The sequence below is a fragment of the Leptosomus discolor genome, chromosome 1, assembly GCF_034619465.1.
Source record: "Leptosomus discolor isolate bLepDis1 chromosome 1, bLepDis1.hap2, whole genome shotgun sequence".
Lineage (NCBI taxonomy): Eukaryota > Metazoa > Chordata > Aves > Leptosomiformes > Leptosomidae > Leptosomus > Leptosomus discolor.
The window spans coordinates 136,899,571-136,915,120 of record NC_141391.1 but is presented as its reverse complement, the minus strand read 5'-3'; the positions used below and the strand labels follow the sequence as shown (position 1 = coordinate 136,915,120).

Genomic DNA, 15,550 nt, shown 5'->3' with positions numbered 1-15,550 from the left:
AGAATGGGAATAGAAGCTAAATGTTCTCTGTGAGAGATTGTGTCTATTCTAGTGAACTTGGCAAGAGCAGGGATAATGCAGTTTTTAAGCCTCATGCTGTTAAAGCACTAGGCTAAAGAAACTTCTTAACAAAACCCTAAGCCAGTCTACAAATGTAAGATTTATGTATTTTGTGTTTCTTTCCCTGCAAGGATCAAGTGTGTGGTCTGTGTGGAAATTTTGATGGAACGCAAAACAATGATTTGACCAGCAGCAATGAACATCTTGAAGTAGATCCAGTTGACTTTGGGAATTCTTGGAAAGTTAATCCGTACTGTGCTGATGTTGAAAAGGTGATTGCAAATGAGCTGTGAAAACTAATTAATATGGGTTACAGCATCACTCAAGAGTGGGAAAGAGGTTTGAAAGGATAAAAATAAATGGAAATTAACTCCTTCCCTAGTATTTTTGCCACATAATATTATTTCTTGAAATCTGATAAAAGATCAATTAACTTATTTAAGCTGCCTGGCTTCAGATGAATGTTAAAATAGCCGATCTGTGCAGTAGAGGCTGTTCATAGTTTGCCAGCCCAGATGCTTGAAATCCAGGTATAACTGGGAATCTCATTTTAGAGCTTAATCGAAAAAAACCAGCTGTAGTTTTCAGACAGGGTGAGTTCAGATAAAAATTTCGTATTTCCCTGACCAAAGTTCTATATCCCAAATCTTAGTCTGTCCGTTTATGAACAACTGAATTCGCAGGTTAATTTCTTTCTGTATGCTTCTCAATCTTTTTTAAAGAGCATTCCATCATTATTTTCAGATTGGAGAGGCTTGAACAGAAAAAGCAAGATACAGGAGGGGATGTAAGACCTTATTGCTATCTAACACTGCTTCTGATTTTTGAGGTTATGTGCTATCTGAAAGTGTTATCTATGTCCTGGAGACGGAGATTAAGTGATTTCACAGGGTACTATTTATGCTACACATGAGAGTATACTTCTTCTTTTCCACATATAGTTTTGAAAGAATGAAATTGAATAATAAATTTGTCTTGAGCTGACAAATACTTAGGGCCCAAAGTATTTCCAAATCAAAAAGTGAGAGGAAACAACTTGAAGACAACTTGTTTTGATGTTTGTAAAATGAACTATTTCATTCAGATGATGTGTTTAAGGCTGAAAATTTTCTCTTGAAAATTTGTCTAAATTTTCAGAGAGAGAAAAAAAGGCCTTTTAGATCTTACCTTAAAAGATTTAAATTATCAGAAAATAAAATGAAGCAGTTATATTTGATCACATGAAATCTTTTGGGTTAGTTTGCTAATTATGTACTAGTGTGACATAGCCACAGTATTATCTTGCTGAATGTCACTTTTTTGATATGACTTGAGTGGATCACAGAACAAGTTGCAGTAATGAGGAGTGAGTCTGCAGGGTAAGACTGAGGAGGGAGCAGCTTTTTGTTTCAGTGTAATAGGCACAGGACAGAACTGGCAGACTGTCTCCGAGATAAATGCTGTGTCAATGCTAGTGCTCCTTGTTCTTAGATAAATTAAATGAGAGAGGGGAGACTACTGAGCCGTTCTTATTCAACAGTGGCCTTGAGTATAGTCTGCTGAAGACTGATTATTTGTGAGTCCTGTGGGCCTTCTGTAGAGCTGCGAATGATCATTTTTCAGGATGGTTGGTTAGTATGATGGGACTTCTCATCAAAATATCTGTTAAAACTGCAATGTACAAATAAGAGCTGGAGAAACTGTAGGAGGTGACCTGCTCTACTCTGCATTCTCCTGTGGCAGGTTCTGCACCTGTCATACAACAGGTTGAAACTTTACTCACAGAAACAATTTCCGTTGTCATGAAAAGCGTCTAGCGCTAGTGAGTCTTTTATTGCAATTTGAAGAGTCCCGAGGTCCTGAAGGCAAGGCTAATGCAGTGTGTGCTTGTCTCTTGCAAAATTAAGCCCAACTGGGAACAGACTTTGATGTCTCCGCTGTGTGATGGAAACATAGTGAAGCAGGTGATGGTAGAAACGTCATGCAGCATTTTATCTGGGGATCTGTTTGAAGAATGCAAAAAAATCGTGAGTATTGTTTCATGTGTTTCACATTCTTCAATTCTGTGTGATCTGTGCTGACACTGATTACAGCTGAGGGGAAAAGTATGGTTGTGCTGACAGCACACAGGACTTGGAGGGGGCTGACTAACTGGCATTCTCATCTCTGAACCTGTCCTGTAGCTGATGCTTCATGGGAAAGTGCAGGATACCACCTAGTAGCAAGCTATAGAATAACTTTTGCTTGAGGGAAATTTTACTCTAAAGGCTAGAAGTCAAGAACAAGGGTTGAGGTTTGAGGGGAGGAGTAGCTGAACTAATGTAATGCCATTCAGACTGCATTCTGCCCAAGCTACTGCTCAAGAAGGTATGGGGACAGGGCCCAAAACCGTAGAAAGTTACTCCATATAGGGAATATTAAGGGACAATAGACTGCAGTGTCTATAGCAACTTTGAGAACGTGGCTCAATTTGAGTCTTTGCTGACTTCACCAGAAAGATCTACACTGATTCATGTGGCACCTCGACTTGGCAAATGGAGCAGCCAAATCATCTGGAGGTTAAATGTCTACAAGATGGAGGTGAAGGGAATCATTGAGTGTACAGTACCCTGTATTTCTCTTTTGTAGGTGAATCCTGAGCCCTACATAGATATTTGCATGTATGACACTTGTGCTTGTGAATCTATTGGGGACTGTGCTTGCTTCTGTGATGCTATAGCAGCCTATGCACAAGTCTGTGCACAAAAAGGTGTCGCTGTTCACTGGAGATCACCAGCTCTGTGCCGTAAGTACAGGGTAGATGAAGAAGAATTGGGTGAAAAGGCTCAAGGTTTTAATCAGTAAGCTGTTGGCTCAGATAAACTGTTCTCATCCAGCTTTGCTCCCACTGATGTCCAGAGAAGTTCACTTTAATGGGAATGGTCTGGCAGCTCACAGTGACATTTCCACTCCCTTTTCTATTTATGTTCAGAACCATACCTGGAAAAAACATTCCCTCAATTAGTGATATAATAATCTGTGGTACAAACAAATGTAGAGAAAGAAATGGCTTCTCTTATATATATGTATGTATATATAAAAGCTTAAGAAGTTTGGGTTTTTCAATTGTTTTTAGCAAAACCAAATATCTCTGGTCTAGAGCAAGTATTTCATTATCTGAAAAAAGTTGTAACTGTGAAGAAGTGACCTGCCTGGAAATCTCTCTTTTTCTGTGTATATGTGGTCAACTTTATACCAAGTTTGGCATCATAGTTCTGAGAGGCATGGTGAATACACCTTGGTTTAATTTTTTCACCTCTGATTTTTTTCATTGTATAGCACAAAGCTGTGAGGACCTGAATAAACAAGAATTAGATTATCAATGTGAATGGAGATATAATAGCTGTGGACCTGCTTGTCCTATAACGTGCCAACACCCACAGCCTTTGCAGTGCCCTCTGCAGTGTGTGGAAGGATGCCATGTACACTGTCCTGCAGGTAAGTCCATCTTTTGCTTTAAGCATTTACTTACCTTTTTCTGTTGCGCTCCTGGTATTTGTAGGTATTACTATAGGTGTTTGGGTTTTTTTACACCCTAAGTATTCCTATTGTATGAAAAGAGGTCTTACAGTCCAGAATTATTCACAAATTTGTAAGGCTGGAGTTTGCAAAAGACTTGGATGTAGCTGTTAATTCCTTCACAAGCTTGCTGATGTATTTTCACCACAATTTCTTACTGCATAAGGAGGAAGGTGGTTAGGTATCCTGGTTTGAATTTGTGAAATGAGCACAGTGTGTGGAGGGCATGAAGCGGTGCCTATAAAAGGAGAATGAAACACTGCCAGCAAGAACGAGAGAGGATGGGAATGGGGTGACAAGACAGGAAGGATTAGGGGCTGTGTAGCAACAGAGATTGTTGACTATGAGGTTAAAGTAGGGTATGAATTTGTTCTGGACACTCATAAAATGCTCTTCTTCAGAACAACTGCTGCGGCGGAGGAAATCCATTGCCTTGACCTGCTTCCTGCCTCCAATGCTCCTGAGTGTGCACAGCAGGCATCCTCCTGTGAGCCTGAGCTTTCAGCTTAACTGTTCCTAACAACTATCTCATAGAAAGGGGAAAGGAAAAAATACAGGAAATATGGAGCAGGGAGAGGAAAGACAGGCAGAAAGGGAAAGAGTGAAGGACAAGTAAGTTCCAAAAGGAAAGTGAAAACTCAGATGAATAAATAGCTCCTAAAGGCAACAGTGAGAAGACATGAAGGCAAAGAAAGAAGGTATTTTAAGATCCAAAATAGCTATTTTAGGCCCTGGTATCTCTGATCAGAGTGAAGTAAGGGATACTGGGAGAAATAAATAATATACATGCCAAAAGGAAAATGCCATTTTCTCCTGTCATCTTCAATGCTTTGTTCTAGAGATTTATTCACCTTCTGTATGGTACTGGCTGTTGCAGGTTATGTAATGGGTTAAGTACTTCCAGTATCTAAATGCAAGTAGTTATGAAGGAAAGGAAATACTTCTCTATGTCTAGCTGGCAGTGGCCATAACACAAACACTGTATTTAGAATGTTTGCACCCAACTGAGAAGCCTTGTTGTGTTTTTTGTAGCAGGGTAAATGCAAGGATTGGTTTTGCAATTCATGAAAACCTGCGTCTTTATACTACTGTGCTATTTTGAAACAGGGAAAATTCTTGATGAACTGTCCCTGGATTGTGTCAGTCCAGAAAATTGTCCCATGTGTGCAGTTGGAGATATCCAGATCCTGCATGGAAGGAGAATAGTTTTGAACAGAGATGATCGACAGCACTGTCAAAATTGGTATGATGGGTTTATGCAGTGAAATAGCATGCCTGCTTAGTAGGATGAAGGGAGAGAGATGAAGCACATCCACATGAATGTTTTTGGACATAACTTTAAATATACCACTGAAGATGAGGCTTGGAAACCATCTTTTATGTCACTATCCCTTCACATACAATCTGAAGCTGAAGTTTTTCAGTGACAGCAGGGATTATAGGATGTCAGCTGAATTTCAGTAAGTGAAATTCATAAATTCCTTTCAAAAAAGGCCTTTTCCCGTGTGTAGGTGGCCCTACTGGCTTCAAATGTTCCACTTCTTTTTGTGTAAGGTGTGATTCATCATCAATAAAGCCATCAGATTCTTTCCTTCTGCCAGTACTAAAAAAATCCCACATATAGTGCAAGACCTGAATGTGCACTCAGTCTAGAACTTGCTGAGGAATTGTGTACTATTACTGGAAAACCAATTTCCCCCAAATTTTAAGATGATATCCCATGGACTGATCCTGCATGCATGCATTTCCAAATATGATGAAATTAATGACAGGGTGCACAATGCTGTGCACCATGCAGGTTGAGGGCCTTCAGCTGCAATGTAGCAGAGACTGATTTTCATTTTGTATACTGCCCAGTGGCATATTATGCCATGGCCTATAGTATCTGGAAGTTTGGTGTTCTCCAGATGTCTAGACTCTTGATGGATACTTTCACTAGTCATAACGCTGTGAATACAGGAGAGTTTTCCATCTTGTAATTTGACCATATTTAATAGAAACTGAGTTGTAAAACCGCAGCAGCTATTAGCCCAGACTAACACCTTAGCTCCAAATGCTCTGATTCTCACAGAAGATCTGAATGGGTATGAATTTTGAATTCCTGGCCTCTTGCCGGGGCAAGCATACTTCTGTGCTATAAACCCAGGGCATGGGACTGTTAGGCTAATCAATTAAATATATTTTTTTAACAGTGTATACAAAGAGCCTTGAATTTTATCAAAAGGTCAAGAAAGAGTCTTTATAAATGAGTCTCTGTTCCCTAATTTTTGTAATTCTTAATAGTAATTTATCTTAAATGTTGATACACTGGCCACTGCTTACAAAAGATCTCAGAACATAAGGAAAACTTACCTCACTAGGGAAACATCCTTTTGCATAGCTGTCACCTAATTTAGATGCCTACACCATCTGTACAAACAATAGAAAATATTGCACAAAAATGAATTTTATAGCAAATATCCAAAGGAAATTGGAAACTAGAAGAGGCTTGTTCATATTAGGATTAAAATAATAAATCTTCTGTTGCTATACATTAATGCCAAAAGTAGCTGTGCATTCTTCGGTTAGGAAGACACTAAAAGCAGCTTGAAAAGAACATAGTGCTTAAACTAAGGGAGCTTAAACTGAGGTGCCACATGTAAAGTGAAGTCTTTTCCTCAAAAATGGCGCCTTCTTCCAGTATTGAATCATTTAGTTTGTGCATTCTGGGTTTTCTCTGACAGTGAAAACATGCATTTTTTGGTCCTTGCTCTTTCATAAACTTTTCCTATTCTGTTTCTTGGACTGTTCAGTAAGACAAATAAAACATATTGACTGACTCTGTACCACCATGTGCATGAGTACAGTCATGTTCTTTGCTAATAAGTGAAGTAAAGAGAATCATGCAACCAGGAATTTGAAGGGCAGAAGTGTTAAAGCCTTGCTAAAGATAGAAAGAGATGAATTATAAACAAGATCCTAAAAGGTGGAGGGTGAGAGAGGTGAAAAATCTCATGGCGGTACAGAAGGACGAATAGTGGAAAAGGCAGAGATGTGGGAAAAAGAGAAATGGGAGCCGAGATGGGAAGGGTAAAAGAAAAATGTACTAATGGAGTAGAAATGGTGAGGGAAGACATTGGGCTAAAAAGAGATATCAGATATACATGAAATATATCATTTAATATGAGAAAGGGGACTGAAAAAGAGGACATGGTAAATAAGAGGAAGAGAGACATTAAAAAAATGAAGGATTAACATGTGCCAAAGCTGCATTCAAAACAAAATGAAGTTAGTTAAAAGAAAAGGAATGTAGTGCACTTTAAAGGTAGAAAAAAGGCTATTTGTTGTTTCACTAAGGTTAAAATCTAGGTAAACCTAGCCTCCTCACAAGAGTCCGCTAAGTCATATCAGAGCCAAAAGCATCTTTCCCATTCTAGGATTTTACTTTGTATTAACTGCTTATAGTTTGCCTCATGTTTTGCTTCCTTGTGAAGCAAACCAGATCTGCCAGTTCAGTCCACCAGTGGCTTGTAGGTAGCCATATTGCTGAAGCACAGTGGGTTTCTAGACAGTTTCCAGACACAGATTTTACACATCCTGCCAAAGGCTGTTATCAGGAGAGTTTACTCTGACAAACACATCATAGTTTGTCATATGTTTCCTGGATCTAAACAAACACAGATGAACATATAGGATTTAGCTGTACAGTGCCTTGTGGGGACTTGTGGGGAAATGAGACAGGGAAAAAATTATTCACATCATATTTTGGTTTTGTTGGGTTTTTGAGATATTTAACTGTTTCTGTATGGACATACTTTTATTATTGTGGGTGATGTGTTATTGTAAGTGTTGATTTTTTACAGTTAAATTTGGTGATTTTTGTAGTCTGTGTGAAGGGAAGAACTTAACCTGTGTACCCTGTGAACCAGTGGAAGACACCCTAACACCGACCACACCTGCTCCAGAGGAGGACGTTGAATTACTGCCCAGTGAATACTCATGCAGCAAGATGATGGACTTGGCCTTCCTACTGGATGGCTCCAATAAACTGTCAGAGGAGGACTTTGAACATCTGAAGACTTTCATAATTGGCACAATGAAGAAACTCCACATCTCCCAAAAGAAAATCCGAGTGTCAATTCTAGTGTATAGGGCTGGCCCCACAATCTATCTTGGCCTTAAAGATATCAAAACACAGTCCCAGATGAGAAGAATTGTCCAAAGCATAAAATACACAGGTGATGAAGTAGCATCGGCTACTGAAGTCCTTAAATACACTGTGTTTCACGTGTTTGGAAAAGCAGAAAGGACCAATGCTGCCAGAATTGCAGTGCTGTTTATAGCAAGCAAGTCTCCAGGAAAACTCCGCAACATCCTCACAGCTTTGAAGAATAAAAAAATTGCAGTAATACCTGTGGGGATTGGACCTTATGTTAGTGTGGAGCAAATCAGGTTCATTGAAAAGCAGTCAAAAGATAATAGAGCCTTCCTAATGAACAATGTGTTAGAGCTAATGGATAATAGGGATCTCCTCATTGATCATCTATGTGATCTTGGACCTGAAGAAAGTCCTCTATTACAAGCTACATCCACTCCAACAATATCCAGTGTCTTATTTCCCCCCTGGGGACTTACAGCACCACCACCCTTTTCAGAAAAGCCCACTCGCAAAAGGCTGGACATTGCTTTTATTGTGGAAGGATCTGACAATGTAGGGGAGGAAAATTTCAATATTGTCAAGAAGTTCCTTGAGAAGGTGATCACAAGAATGAATGTGGGATGGGAAGATATTCATATTACAGTCATGCAGTATTCAGAGACTGTCACTCTGGAGTATTCCTTTAGGGAAATACAGTCAAAGGAAAGTATTATTGAGAAGGTGAGGAGCATACCCTACCAAGGAGGGAAGGCTACCAACACTGGCAATGCCCTTGATTACATTTCCAAACACACATTTACACAAGTGAATGGGGGCAGGCAAGATGTTCCTCACTTGGTATATATGGTGTCATCCAGTCCTTCCACTGATGTTATTACACGGCCTCCCAGGAGCATAAATGTTATTCCCATAGGCATAACCCCCAATGCAAATATCCAAGAGCTCAGAAAGATCAGCCAGCCTAATAACCCAATTATCTTGCATAGTTATAGCACACTTATTGAAGAAGCACCAGAATTAGTGCTGCAATCGTGCTGCTCTCATAAAATTTGGACGGAAATTCCAGGTAACGTAGGACTTATTTTATGTGTAATTTCCTCTTTCCTCTGTCCTGTCTCCTCTGTTTCCCTCTCACATCCCTGAAATTTGAAGGATTCCCATATCTCATTTGGTATCTTGTTGTCCAAATGCCAAGGAAGGACCATTTATCTTCACTGGAGGCTGAGGATGCTGCCTCATTTCAGCAGTACTGAGCACAGACCTGCAGCCAGCCTTCTGTAGGCTCAAAAGTCCTTGACTCCATTTGTCAGTAAAGTACAGTAGCTTTCAGATAGGTTGGAGGGTGACAGAAGAAAAAAAGTTATCTCCTCTGTCTGCCTCAAGCAAGTTAAAATTATACTTCCTCTTTCCTGAAAACGCTTTGTTGTTCTTATGGTTTGTTTGTTTGTTTGTTTGGGGTTTTTTTTGGGGTGTATTTTGTGGGTTTTTTTCGTTTGGTTTTGCTTGGTTTTTGTTGGGGTTTTGTTGTTGTTAGTTTGGCTTCGTTTTTTTTTTTTTTTTGTTTGCTGTTGGTTTTGGTTTAGTTCTCTGGGAGTAAAACAGCGTTAGTAGAGAAGCAGGAATTGAAATACCCATGTATCCCATTGAATGTAAATCTCAAGGTTTTCATTAAAGAGGCATCACTTATTGTTTCAACTGGTCATCATCCTGCTTTATTTTCCCAAAATGGAGGTATCTCTGCCCTTTCTGCTCCTACCAATAGATTAGCAGATGCTACTTATGGTTATCATGTATAAAAAACCTTTTTCCTCCCCCTGCCTTCCTCAGAGTTGTGCAACAAACCAATGGATGTCATGTTTCTTCTGGATGGAAGTTCCAATATTGGAGCATCAGAGTTTGAGGAAATGAAAAACTTCGTACGGGCATTTATTGAAAGTGCTGAGATCAGTATGTATCTGTCTTTTAACTCAAACAGATAAAGATGTTTTGTATTCTTTTGCTTCTCAAAAAGCTTCTCAGTTTAGGTTTTTTTAATTTTTATTTTTAAATGACTCATTCCAATCCCTCAAAAAAAATATCAAGTTTATATTGGGGAAATCAGGCTAGTAAAGCTTTTGGTTCAGATGCAGTTCAGTTTTCTCCCAAACCAAGCTGTTCTGGTTCAGGTGAATAAAGGCTTGACCTCCAATTCAGGGAACTGTGTGACAAGGAATAGCTTGGACAACAGCTCTGATGAGCTCTTCCCTTTACACTGTACTGAACAAAAGAAGTGTGTGTGCCAAACAGGCAAAGAGGTCCCTGTCACAGAGTATTTAGTTGAATTGTTATTCTGTGGCAGAAAAGAAAAAATACGTGTTTGGTTTTGGTTCAGTTCTGGATTAGGTTCAACAGACTCAAAAATAATAGTTCAAGTTCAGTTCTGGTTCAAGTAAGAATGGATAAGTCAGAGAGTTTTTTGTTCAGGTTTGGTCCAGCTGCAACATTTTGGTCTTTGGAACAGGCATTTCTGGTTCTGACCAGCCCTTTTTGGCTAACCTAGGCTGGAACTGACCTTTAAAGATTTGTTTCCTGATCCATTATGGAATGCAGACACTTTTTGGGGGTGCTAGACTCACTGAGCTTGCAGAACATGTACTGATGGGAGGTACATCTCTAGTTAGGTCATTCAGCACACATATTATCAGTGCAGCCACCTTGGCAGAATGCCATATATCCTGCACATACATGAAAGGACTGGGTGGCATTGTGTGTCCTTGCACCAAGTGCATCCGCATAGCAGGGGCTGCACAGGATCCTGTGTTTTCCCAGTAGCATTTGTTTTAACAAACCTGGATTTTTTGATCAGAATCATACTTTTTCAGTTCAGCTTTAAACTGTGTGCATGGAGCAGCTGCTGTTGCTACTGGTGTTTCGCACTGGGTGTTCACGTGTTCTTCCAAAAGAGGTGATTACCAGCACTTGTCACTTGTACTAATTAGAAAGCTCATAGAGGAAAAGTATAGCATTTCTCTATGTCTAGAACAACTTAGATTTTTTTTAGAGATCATACATGGAAGACACTGTGTTTCCCAAAATTGTGTACATGCATGACTTAGAGAAGCAAACCAAATGAAATAAACACAAACTAAACAATAAACCAACAGGCAATTTATTTTAGCCTAGCTGTTTTCCTTATCATTGAAGTCCATAACAGCAAACGTTAGATCATTAACAACAGTGCAATAATAATGTAGGTATGAAATGGGTCTCCTCACTATTGCCTGTATTTTAGAATCTTTAAGAAGAATGTGAAAAAGTCGTAAAGTGTAGTGCTGCAACATTTGGGTACATTAAATCACAGTTATTATTGACTTCATTCATAAATGTTTTACAAAACATTGATAAAGAATAACATGCTGTATACATAAGTATGTTCAGTATACAGTAGAAGTCCTTCTAAGACCATGAAGAGATGTACAGTTGATTATTATAAACAATGTATTGTCCAGTTCAGTTCTGCAAGTCTGATATTTATTAACTATGTATATCAACCCTCTGTTAATAGTTTTATTCAGACTTCTTACATAATGTATAAGCAGAACCAGCATGTCGGAGAATAGCAGAAACTTGGAATTTCTCTTCATTCCTCTTTGCAGGTCATGCTCCCTGGGTCCACTATGTCTCATGCTGCAGCCTGATGTATGTCACTCAAATGATGAATGACAGAGGGAAATTTGCATGAAATGTAGTCATCCGGGGAGCCTGGCCCATCAGACAAAGGGGACATCAAACTACTACTCTTGCAAAACAATGTACACATAAAACCCCCTGATATTTAGACACTTTTAAAATGGAAAAGGAATAATACTTGGAGATCAATACAGTGAAATTCTCCAGTTATGGTCAAATTGATCTGAGGTAAAATACTGCTTGCTGATTCCTGACAGAAAAGCAACTGTATCCAGCAGTACTTGCACATTTTTTCACCTGGGAATAGTTCAGTTTTGATCTTGTTATTGAAAATGTGGCTTTCACATTGATGGAAAATTGCTGTGTAGTTCTGCTTAATATAAAGCACAACGATAATGTGTCCTTTAGATTTATTTTAAGACATTTGTATGCACTGCTTAAAATGTTTATTTTCTGTTTCAGGCAATACTTCAATTCATGTGTCAGTTCTCCAGTATGCCAGGGAAAATAATCTAGAAATTTCATGGAACATGCCTCAAGAGACTGAAAAGCTTGTAAGGATGGTGCACTCAATTCAACAAAGGGAGCAAGGTCCTACCAGACTAGGTGAGTGATTGTGTGGATGTTGATGTTTAAACAAAAGGGGAAAAAACCCCAGAAACGCTTAATATAGCCTGGCCCCAATCTCCAGTTTATGTCAGTGCTATTGTGGTAGCGTCCTGCAGTAGGACTCTCAGTTTTTTTATTTTGCTCATATCTTTACTATATGTACATTTCTTGGTAAAGGTTCAATTTTCTCTATTAAAATCATCAGTAGGTTACTCGAATTAGGGGTTATCTAATGTATTTTGGAAAGAAAAGGACTGTTTTCTTTTTAATCTTGAAGTAATTATCAGGATTTGCATTCATTATCTTTCAGCAGCCAAAACATAATTAAGAAGTACAGACTTTAATCATTAACCTTTCAGCATCAATTAGTTGATTAGACATTTAGCAGCAGAATTGCTTCTGCTGACTTCAATAGCGGCCCTTGCCAGATGTTTGTTACTCTGTGCTGAGCCAGTGTAACTGATCTGGTTGAAAAATAACTTAGTAAAACAGTAGTTATATTCTAGGTGGTTCAGTTTCCTCATCCAAGTTGCCATGCTGGTCCCACAAGGACTTGGGCTGGCACAAAGCTGGGGATAGTGCCAGGGAGGAAGGACCACCTAAGGTGGCACCTTAGATGAAGAGTTACTTGTGAAACATCACCTTCTGTTCCAGACAACTGCATCCTGAAAAACATGTCCGCTTACATTTTCATGTGCTAAAACATAACACAGATTTCCCACTGGGTCTGTGGAAATTCAGTACACACACATGTATCAGTTGTAGGGTTCAGCAAAAAAATTATTGTCCTACAGCATATCTGATCTTTCACCAGATACCCTGAGAATTTTGTTCTTCTGGACTGGAACCACATTTGCTCTGGCAGACACCTAGCATTAGGGTCCTATAAGAGTTGAGGAGTACACAGATTTTTAGGGTCTTTGGCCTACTTCAGACTGTAAAGAGTTATTGGTACAGAAAAGTGAGAAATAAAACCTGACTTCCATAGTTCGCAGGAGGATTAGCCATGATTGCTTTCTCAGCCTGGAGAAATAAAAATACCAGATGGCTGATGAGACTTCTATAGGCTCATTGTGGGATAAATTGTTACGTACAAATAGATAAGTTTCATGAAGCCTTCCATGTAATGTGTATAGTAAGCCACACTGAACTACAGGATAAACAGAGAAAACATGGCCTTTGGGAAATGAAATGGGAGAGGCAGCCACATGACATACTCGTTAGTGATTTGTTTATGTCTCATTGGAAAATGCTCAGAGACCACGATGAGGGATGTGGTATAATGAACCAAAATGGAATAGAGTAGAAGTAGTTCCTCCCAAATGAAGTAATGAAAATAAGTCACTGTGGTCCTGTCCTGCACCTTGTAATGTGTGTGAATTCAGCTGACTCTGTAGGAGATTCAGCATCCATGGGAAATGCATGGTCATTCATGTCATTCTGTCTATGATCAGGCTCTGGAAATGCAGAGGCTCTTTAAAAGTGTGGATGGCTCAGTCTGGATGTTGCAGTTCCGTAGGTAGCTTTGGAAATCTTTTCTAGCCTATGAAGGGCTTGATAAGGATTTACCTATCAATAATATCATTACCATCAGACCAGTGCTTTTTCTTCCCATTTGTGCTGACTTCCCTATGGTCGAAACATGATACTGTGTAATCCTTATTCAATCTTTGCTGATCCAAATAATCCTATTTTGGTCAAAAAAGCTATATGTGCAGAGAGCAACCATAGACTCTCTTGCCATCGCTGCACAAGTCTTACTGCAGATAGTGTTCCTTTTCGTGTTTCATTTAACCATAGGGAAACTCCAGGAGAGAGATACATTTTATTAGTAAGAAATAATGGAAAACTACAGAGTATTTGAGGGCATAGGCAGAACAAAAAAGAACAGCCTATACCACAAATCTTTCCCATGCTTATGCAATAAGATAACATCAGGCAAATTTTGGCTCAAGTAACTTACTGAGAAGAAGCTCTGGGGATATTCAGACATCATGAAATTGTGTACAACTTCACATAAGAAATAACTAAAAAGAGAGTAAACTATCTGCAAGCAAGAGCTGACGATATAAGCCTTCATTCAGCTGAGTGATCTATGCGAGAGAACTGAGAATCGCATAAACATGCCTCTGTTCAGCATTCACGGGTATTTAGGAGAGTCATAGGGAGCACACTGAGCAATCCCTGCAGTAAATACCACTTAACACTTTATAAAAACATGATTTTGCTTACTCATACATTTACTAAAAGTAGCTCATTTAGACTGATGTTTTCCATGCCCACTGCCTGCCTCAGACTCAAAATTTGGAGGAAGTATGATCTATGTGACTCAACTGTATTAAAAGCACTGTTAGGGAAAGAAATATGTGTGTGTCCTGTTACCCTGTTGCCCCCCGCTCCCCACTTTAGGAAAAAAACTTAAACATTTTTACTGAAACTTTCTGTATTTATTAGCATATTTGAACAGCAGCATTCAACTTTCCCTGTCATGATTAAGAAGGTATAAATGTTTCCTTTCTAACCCCCTACTGTGGTTTAGGAAGCAAAGGCCCACCATAACACCTTTCCTTAATCAGATTGCTGCCCTGAGTGATGCAGTCTATTTTCAAAGTCTTGCTCCCCATCACTCACCCAAGGCCATGGTTTTGCAAGCACCTGACCTGATCTAAAGGCTCCCATCCACTGAAAGACAAGAGGTCTTCCTCACTTGCTCCCCCACTACTGTTTGTGAATTGGTAGCGTCAGCTCCTTTCTGAAGGCAGCTTTGTTTGGGTGCCTACTAGTCTCTTCCCTGAGCTATTTTAATTCACTGTCCTGGCAGGTTTTTTCGTTTGCTTGCTTTAGTTAATCTCTTATAAGGTTTGTGGGTTGAATGTGGTCCTCATGGAGCCCAGGATCATCAGAACCCCTTCGTGGTAAGAGCAGGATTTGTGACTTGCAGATCCGAGCCAGGAAAGCAGAGTAGAGGGTTTGCGGCCTCATAGGCTGCTCCTTTCAGTGGTGGTGGGCTGTTGGACTGACAGGTCTGTACCGTTCATGAAGAGTTCAGCCATTCTGTTAATGGGCACAAGTTAATGCCAGAGTATCAATGTGCTATTTAAAGCATCAATCTGTGGGATGAGTTTGCAATAGCTAATTTGTTTAAAAATTAAAATAATCTGCTGTTTTCAGTTAAAAAAAAACCCCAATTCAATGTCAAGTCAAGATTCTAAACTAAGATATAAAGACCAGCTTCAGGCTTATTGTCATGGAGGGTTGTTCCTGATTAGACAAGTCCTTGGTTAAATAGACACAATATGGATTATCTACAGTCCAGATAATGTTGTCTTTTTCTATACCTCTGCAAGTGCTGAGGAACCATTTCTTTTTTGCTTCTTCCCAGGCAGCTCTCTGTACTTGTGGGTGATTAAAACTCTTGTAGTACATTTTCTTTTTTGGTCAAGATGTAGGAGAAGTGTTAGTGAAACCACTGAGACCACTTAAGGCACTGATTCACAAGCTCCCAGCAGGAACCTCCGCCTAACTGGAATCCCCTGT

The 15,550-nt window shown here is 39.4% G+C and overlaps 1 protein-coding gene across 1 annotated transcript in view; it reads left to right on the top strand.

Moving 5' to 3' along the window:
• VWF (von Willebrand factor) overlaps positions 1 to 15,550 on the top strand; it is a 141,841-nt gene that overhangs the window by 66,439 nt on the left and 59,852 nt on the right. The window contains exons 23-30 of the mRNA XM_086465735.1: positions 192 to 332; positions 1,947 to 2,066; positions 2,668 to 2,824; positions 3,358 to 3,516; positions 4,705 to 4,840; positions 7,462 to 8,801; positions 9,563 to 9,682; positions 11,867 to 12,010. Of these exons, the coding sequence (XP_086321861.1) occupies positions 192 to 332; positions 1,947 to 2,066; positions 2,668 to 2,824; positions 3,358 to 3,516; positions 4,705 to 4,840; positions 7,462 to 8,801; positions 9,563 to 9,682; positions 11,867 to 12,010 (2,317 nt within the window). The remainder of the gene's footprint in view (positions 1 to 191; positions 333 to 1,946; positions 2,067 to 2,667; positions 2,825 to 3,357; positions 3,517 to 4,704; positions 4,841 to 7,461; positions 8,802 to 9,562; positions 9,683 to 11,866; positions 12,011 to 15,550) is intronic.